This window comes from Pinus tabuliformis, chromosome 3_2 (genome assembly GCF_031772625.1).
Source record: "Pinus tabuliformis cultivar Carrire ecotype Pingquan chromosome 3_2, CPIR1, whole genome shotgun sequence".
NCBI lineage: Eukaryota > Viridiplantae > Streptophyta > Pinopsida > Pinales > Pinaceae > Pinus > Pinus tabuliformis.
In genome coordinates, this window is record NC_142302.1 from 79,429,372 (window position 1) to 79,438,555 (window position 9,184).

Genomic DNA, 9,184 nt, shown 5'->3' on the forward strand with positions numbered 1-9,184 from the left:
TATGAATGTCATATAACCTGGTGATTATTATCAATTTGTTAGTAATTATTTCTATCGTCCATTTGAAGGCTTTCCTCAATCCTGGTAAAATATGTCTTCGAACCAGTAAAGGGTAAAGTTATATAGACATGATTGGATCATTTGTAAATTAAGATTTAACGACATTATTTGAAACGAAGATCAGTACTGAGGATTCGTGTGTGCTTTCCCTGGGAATATGAAGTTTGATCCAGTATTCTTTTGTTATTGCAGCTGAAGACAAAGAGGCCGGCCTCTGATGCTCTTGTACCAGAACACATGAACAAGCACCTGAAGAGCTCACGGGGGGATGATTCAAAATACATAGAGGAGTAACTAATCAACACAGGAAACTGATGATTTTTTCCAGGACGAAGGCTATTATTCAGCGTGGAAGACCTTGTTATGTATCATGAATTTTCTCAGTAATCCATTCTATGCATGTGGGTATTAATGACTTCTCTAGCCTTAAATGAGGCTGTATGGTATCTTTCGTTTGTGGGGATTGTCAAATTAATTTATTTACCATAGATGATTCTTTTGTAATGAATGAGATGGTTCATTCACTGGAAATCTGTCCAAACAGAATTCAAGGACTCGTAGATAGAATGTCAAAAGACAATATATGAAGGAATAAAATATGATTGATAATGAAGAGTGATGATACAAGTATTATATATGCGTGATATTTCTAGTGGTGTAAGTTATGCTGAATAGTTCTCTTGAATAGCTGTGGCACTTCATAACTAAGGTAAATTAGGTTATTTATGTTCATTGCATGTCAGCCCTCCTTGCGATGCTTCCTCTATAAGGTAGGAATAAGGATTGATGCTAGAGATCTACTTAAGTAAAAAATTGACAACGGAACGTATTCTTGGTCTTGTACATGAACCTTTGTTTGTCATGGAGATAGGCCACTAAATTCTTCGAGCAATGTCTTGCATATGACGTGGATCTCAGAAATATGGAGTAGAAGATGTGCAACAAGAGTAATGTGACATTGATCTCCATCCCATAAGTCAGTGGACGAGATTGCATGGATGAAGGTTGTCTTCAATTTTTGAGAATCGTGGATGAGATTGCGTGAATGAAGGTTGTCTTGATTTTTTGAGAATTGTCATGGACATAAGATGGAGTGGCCAACACTTCATGCATGTGGTGCTTCCCATTTCTTTTTTTCAATTGGTCTCACCTATCATGATGTTAGCATGCCTTATACCACCTAAGAGTGAGTGCAACCAACAACATTCAAATTGGATTCCTTTAATGAAGAGGCCTAAAGTTGGCGGTATCTATTATGCCAAAGATGCCAAAATCTTTCACCTAGCCCTAACCATTGTTGTGTGCATTGGAACAAACACAAGTGTGTCATTAGTGAGACTTGAACCTTAAGTTGGCAATATCAGCTCCCCACTTTCATTCACAGGATAAGCCAACATTGACATGTATCGCTTGTTGACTTATTGCATTTTTTTAAATGTTAATTTTCTTATCACTTTTGTCCTCGAGGAAAGTTTGTTTTATCATTTTAGGAATCCAAAATCGTCATTGATTGAGATGTAGAGACTATGCCCTTGTGCCATGTTCATGTTTTTGGTATTTGTGTATTGTAACAACCATTATACTATCTCCATTCTACTAGTGTGCTTTAGTTGGTCATGATCCCTGTTGCGGTCAACATATCCTCATGTCAGTCAAGCCTCTAGAAAAATTATGGTTTACACAACCTTGCTCCATGATCTTACCAATGGTAGGAGATAATCTTAAGACCTTTTCTTGATAATGGCCACAACACAAATTCATCTCCACCTTCGTCGTCATCATCCTTCACAATGTTGGTTGTATTTTTTTGGAATTTTATTGATGCTTTATCACTATCTTTCAACCAAGTTTCTTATTAATTATTAGTTTTGACAACCCTTTTTGACAGTATTTACCATGTGCCACCAGTGTGAAACCCATGAAACTTAATCTATTTGCTGCCTTATCAATACAATGATTTAGACCAATAGATGTGCCCTCATGTTTTCTTATTCCTTGTTTAGATTGCAATGTTTAGTTCAAGATACCAACATGTGCATTAACTTCAATATGTTCCAATACCCATGTCCTTGAGAATGACCTTTGCCTTCATTGACATTTTGGTTCTTGTACCGATGTTTCCTTAGTGCTTTCAATTTTTTAATTAGATGCATTCTTGTTGATTTTCTACTTATAATATTGTCCAAATTGTCACATATTTTTTGCCCTTTGATTTCTTTATTTGGTTCAGTTTGTCTTTAGCCTATATTGCATGCCACTTTGGCTTCCATCGTGTTAATTCAATGGCTCTCATACATAGTCTTCCATGACCCATGATCTAGTACTTTGGCAACTTTGCATCTAGATATAGTACTTTCTTTTTAGCGTATGTAGCCTACCCAACATTTACAATGCTAACTTTCCGATGACAGAAAATTTTCAACATTCTTTGGATTTTACATGCCAATTTTATTTTTTATTTTTTTAAAACCCTTGGAAGTAGCTTATCCAATGTTTATCATGGCAACAATCCAATGTTACAAAATTTGACAAATATTTTTTGTTTTGTTTCCTTAATCTCTTCTTGAACCCTTGGAAGTAGCACATCCAACATTGATGATGCCAACATTCTAATGTTGCAAAATTTTTAACATTCATTGGTGTTTCCATGTTGATCTTTGATTTCTTGAACCCTTGGAAATCTTTGCGCCTTTTGACACTCACTTTTATTGGATACAACATTGAACATCTAATAGGCATAAACTATATGCTATATTCATATAAAATTTTGGGTTAAAAAATTCTTTATAGAATTAGGAGGTAAAGTTGGGAAAGAAAACATAAACTTGGAAGACAAAAAGTTGTTTACCAAAATATCCTAAATCACATTTCATTCACTATTTGTTTTGATTCATTGTGGTGGTAAATTGTAACTTAATTTACCTTGTGTTATTGACCATTTACATTTTTGGAATGATTCAAGTTCATGTTGTCAACATTCCTTTAATATAATTAAACTAGGAATATATTTAGAAAAATACTATGAGGAGTCATTTTTGGAATGATTTGAGTTAACAATGTCAGCATTCCTCTAATATTATTGAAGTAGGTGAAATGTAGAAACAAGACTATGAAGACCATGAGTAATGTTTAAGAAGTTTATGATAGAATTTTGATCTAATAGAAGCAACACTATTGTAGTGCAAGTGACATCCTATTATGTGTTCTTGGATTTTGTTTTTTTCCTTTAATTCTTCAAGACATAAAATGGGATGCTATAGGTGGCATCTTTTTCCATGTCTCATTTGTGTCCATTTTTTGCATTAATCATGCGTTTTGTATTATTTTTGTTTTTAAAAATTAAAATTTCATTTTGGTACCTTGTTTATGTCTGTTTTTCTTGGTTTGTTTTTCATGTCATGTTCGACATTACACTTGTGTTGCTTTGCACATTCTTTGTGAGGAGAATGCAAAAGGATCCAAGAGTGACAATGATGCAAAATGTAGAAATTTCTGCAATCAAGTAATACCAAAATTTCCAGCTTTATGGTTATGAAATATAAATAATATGACATCAACATTATACACTTTCACTTTTTAATAACTCCAACCCACTAGGCAATTCTTAGAGAAAAGATGCCAAATTGTCCCAATAAGCTTCAATGCTTTAAGGCAATTTTATAATGCATAAAACATATATGAAAATTTCTTATAACCATTGTACATATAACAACGATTTGCCCTATTTACTTCAATGTTGATGTTAAATCATTTAAAAATAACAACTTTAATGTGTGTCATAGGAGCAAGACATACAAGTGATGGAAATTACAAAACCATGAAGAAACAAATGGTTGAAAATGAAATATGAAGCCACACAAGTTTTATACAGTGGAAAATTTCATTAATATACATTAATGTGAAGTTTATAATCTATATACATACCCTTATCACAAGGTTATTAAAATCCTTTAGCTCCTCAAAACCAAAGGTAAGGAAAACAATGAAAACACTTAATTCAAACCAAGGAGCATCAACATGTTAGCATCACATAAGCATGTCATCCAAAGCAAGATGTTGCCTCTTCTTCTTCACTTCAATAAGTACAACTTAGGTTTTATCTCAAAACCCTAGTCTTGAAGCCAAGAGGAATACAATACAAAAAAATTCGAGAGCAAGAAGAAGCCATGTTCATTTTTCTTAGTCACAAGAAATAAAATGTACACTGATAATGTCTAATGTCTTCTTCACAAGAGTAAACCCTAGTATCACACAAAAATCTTGCATTAAAGAGGTCCCCTTATGAACCCTGGTGCCTTACTCTAAGAAGATGTACAAAAAAATGAGTACAATTTTGATAATGATAAGATGAATCTCCTTTCTTTCTATATATGATAGGTAAGGGAGACCAGCAATACATGTGGATCAATGCCCTTGCAAGCAACCTACAAATACACATGTAGACTTACACATGTGGAGTGTTACACTTGAAGGGTACATATGTCAAGCTCCAAGGTAATGCCATCCATAATCAAGGCTCCAAATGCAAGGGCAATTCACGAAACACATTCAACGTTCCTCCTAGAAGCCTAAAATGACTCCAAGAACCTTCTAAGCCATGCACTCCATTGGGTCCGCTCCTCGTACATGAACACTATTGCAACTCAAATGTCCCCAAGTCAACTCCATGCCTCCACATAAACATCCATGGTATCCCATGTTGTCTAGGGCTTATCATTGTCCTAAGTGCCAAATGCTTCTCCTCTAAAATGAGGTGTTCTTCACGTAAACAACCTCCTCCATGTGGCCAACATGTAGAATGTCACCAAGATGTTAAAATATCTCTAACACCCTAAGGAAGAATTCCATGTAAAGCACCTAACATAAATTAAACAACCATTGTCATCTCTAATGTGTGAATTCATCATAGACATCCATTGATTGTTCATACTCCATATACCCCAAATCTTTTGAACACCCCCAAACATGGTGTAAACACTTTTGGATTGACCTCAAAGGCTAACCCAAAATAATATAAAAGTATGCAACAAAAATCACAAAATTAGGTTATGTCCCATTTTGTATAATTTGCATCCCTTTGTGTCGATTATGCACAATTGATGTAATAACATATGTAGCATACACTGACACATTCATTCATTTTCACACACCTAACATAAGCTATGCATTCACACATGTAAGTGACACATTCATGCTTATAAGATATATAGTGAAGTTGCTCACTCATATATATAAATGACCCAATCATAAGCAATGTAGTCATGTATATAAGAGACACGCCTAACATGAGCAACACACTCATGTGACGTTGCACACACAATTGATGCAATCACATATGTAGCATAAGTTGATACATTCATTCATTTTCATACACCTAACATAAACAATGCATTCACACATGTAAGTGACACATTCATGCTTATAAGACATATAGTGAAGTGACTTAGTCATGTATATAAATGACCCAATCAACACACAAAATATGTATTCATGTACGACAATGTTGTACTCATGTACATAAGTGATGCTCCTAACATAAGTGAAACACTCACACACATAAATAGTGCACTCATGCACAGAAGCGAGACAAATGACATAAACCTAACACATAAGTAATTCACTAACCACACAAGCAAAGAACTCACACATATAAGTGATGAATTCATACACAACACATTCACAAACATAAACAATTCATTCATGCACATAACATCTCATATATGTGGTGCACTCATTTACTTAGGCAACATTGATTATGCACTTGAGAAAAACACACACACACATGGTAGGTGATGCACTCATGGATGAAAATGATAGTGAGTGAAAATGACACACTTATGCACAAAAACGATGAAAGAATGCACATAAACAACACACCTAACATAAGTGATCTGTTAGTTCATATAAGTGGCACAATTAATATAAATGATACATCAACAAACATAAGTGGCTCAATGAGACACAAAGGACATAGTCATAAGCAACATGTACATTCACACATGAGAGAACACCCACATAGATAAGGTACATACTCACACAAATAAGCAACACATGCACTCACACCCAAAAATGATGCCTCAAACAAATGATGTACGAACACACATAGGTGGCACCAATATACCCAAGCGACACTATTGCACATAGGTGCCATATGCATTCACAAAAAAGTGAATCACCCACCCACACAAACAATACACATACACAACCCACATAGGCATTAACACACTCACACATGATAATGTAACATAATTGTCCATTTATGTATCTTGGAACAAGGTGTGTAGGTTCTTCACACCTTTAGATCTTGTAGAGACAATCAATTGAGAGTCAACAATTGGCTAAGAGAGTTCACTCAAAGTTCCACTTAGTTGTTCGAAAAGAGGTTGATTGAGAGTCCCACTAGATAGTCAACTAAGCATTTGATTGGTTGTATAATTAAAACATAACAATAGACTATTGTGTGGAACAAGACAAAAATTAAGGGGTTTGTCATGCACCCTAACCAATATATGTAGACCTCATCTGCTTCACTTCAAGTGGGTTTGTCATGCACCCTAACCAATATATGTAGACCAATATATGTATGCACTCTTGACAAATCATATTTATTTGATAGATTGTTTTATAGTTTAGATTTGAACACTAAATCTGGGATTAGAGTTATATATCGACACTATATGTTCTAAGCTAGAGCTTGTGGTTCTGAACTACCACAATTATGGGATTTGGGCACAATATATCGAAAAATTATTGAATAGTAAATCATTGTCACATTTTACAAAAGTTGTGGTTCTAGATCCAAAAAATGAAATATATAAGTTTTCGATCAATGGGAAGAAGGATGAGGTTGTAGGAGACATAACAACTTACATCTTTAGGGAGATTCACTTTCATACAAATGGGATCAACTACCACAAGAGGTATTCCTTACCAAGGGAGTTTTGAAAGGTACTTTTTGCAAAATGAAATCGTTTGGTATAGATCTATACCTTACACATCATAGCAAAATGGCATTACTAAAAGAACGAATTAGACTTTGGGCAAAATGACACATTGTTTGCTTTAGGACAAATATTTATCAACTAAGTTTTGGGTAGAAGCTATTTACTACTCAATCTATTTGTTAAAACTAATTTCAACTAATTCGATATGGGTTGTGAGTTCAACGAAAATATGGAGTGGAAGGAAACGATTAAACAAGCACCTCAAAACATTTGTATGCTTAGCTTGTGCTCATATTTTAGCTAACAAAAGGAAGGAATTAGATGCAAAAAATAATTCTTGTATCATGTTGGGATACTCTAAAAATTCAAAGGCCTACGAATTGTTTGATATTGTCAAACAAGAAATTTTCTATAGAAGAGATGTTGTCTTTGATGAGAAGATCTTAGGAGTCTCTATTAATTTCTTCTTTTTTCTTGTTGAGCAGTGACACTTTGGAAATTCTAGGGAATTTTGGACTCATTGACTACTTTATTAAACCGTCGATTGACCAATTGGCTTCTCTCTTTAATTTGAGTTTTAGCCAACCTTCCACAACATAATCAACGAAAAGGTTTGGGAACACTCCATAAATGATGATCTTGGTACAAGAACTCCAATAATTGGAGTTTGTCTTCCTAGATGTGGTACCAAGACAATTGAAGCTACCAGAGTTGATTTAAGAGACACAAATGACTCAAGGAGAATCAAAAGTAAGAAAAACCATGGTAGTGTTTCTCTAATATCACATGTGCTAGAGACGTGTGTCTATACACATGCAAAATTAAGGATGTTATTACAAATATCATTCCTTCATGAAGAATGACACATGGGATTTAGTTCCTTTATCACAAGGAAATAATGTAGTGAAATGTTGATGCATATATAAGACCGAATTCACATTTGAAGACATTTTTGAAATACATAAGGCTTATTTAGTGGCTAAGGGATTTTCTTACTAAGAAGGCATTGACTACACTAAGGCTTTTGCATCAACTACATAGATGAACTCTATTGCACCAAGTCTTTCACTCGCTACTGACTTTGGATGGGACATAAATTAGATGGATGTCAGAAGTTCTTTTTTACTTGGTGGTGTCACTACGAATATTTATATGGAGCAAACCCTTGGTTTTGAGAAGGATGGTAATCTGGTGTGGCAATTGAACAAATCATTTTATGTTTTGAAAAAGTTGATTGATTGCTTTTTTCTTAATCTTGGTTTCAAACATTGTAAATCAAATCCTAGTATCTATGGATTGCATGTAAAAGATGAAACATTAATTGCTGCATCATATGTGGATGATTGTCATTTCTAGAAGGCACATTAACTTAATTTTAGGTTTGAAGAAATAGTTAGTAGATACATTTGAGATAATTGACCTTGATCTGTTGCATTTATTTTTGGGCATCCAAGTCTTATAAATGGACGATGGTCTCTTTATTTCTCAACTAAAATATGTGTTGAATCTTTATTAGAAGTTCAAAATGGAAGGTTCTAAGCCCTATGTTATGCCTTATTAGTTGGATTGAAGTTAACCTTGAAGTGTGATTATTTAAAATTTGATTATACAGTCTATCAACAACTTGTCAACAACCTTATTCATTTAAGTTGTAGTCAACTTGAATTTCCTTTGCTATCAATGTGGTTTATTGGTGGGTAAAATTTTAAGGATGGAAATTTATTTTTAAGTGTATAAAAATTGGTGAATATTGCTAGTCCTTAATATGAAAAATATTCAAATTTATAAAGATTCTATATAATTTCTATCAAAACTTTGGCGATTTTAGGGAGAAATATTTTTTTCTTATAAATTTTGGGTGAACCATTTAAAAAAAATTGGAAAATAGCCACTGGGGGAATTTTGATGCATAAAATGGACATATAAAATAATATTTAAAATAATAAAATAAGAGTTATGAATTTTCAACATAAAAGAAATGAAACTACTTTTTTAAATTGTATTTTCACCTTATCTCCTTATAGGTTTACTCAAATGTCAAGTGTAAGCACTTGTTTGATGTTGAGTTTAATTCCACACCTGACTAATACCCACTCTACATAAAATTGAGTAGACCCACAAAGACAAAAATGAGAAAACATGAAAACACATGTTTCTTTCAAGAAACACATATTTTTCAT

The 9,184-nt window shown here is 33.7% G+C and overlaps 1 protein-coding gene across 8 annotated transcripts in view; it reads left to right on the plus strand.

The window, feature by feature from the left end:
* The window catches only part of LOC149179945 (DET1 complexing ubiquitin ligase), a 104,341-nt gene extending 103,668 nt beyond the window's left edge, over positions 1-673 (plus strand). For all 8 annotated transcript variants that reach the window (XR_016256889.1, XR_016256888.1, XM_089415856.1 and 5 more), the window contains one exon: positions 253-673. Coding sequence is in view for 6 of the 8 variants with exons in the window: in XM_089415856.1 (XP_089271982.1) it covers positions 253-354 (102 nt within the window). In the remaining 2 variants the exon portion in view is untranslated. The remainder of the gene's footprint in view (positions 1-252) is intronic.
* Positions 674-9,184: the final 8,511 nt, after the last annotated feature.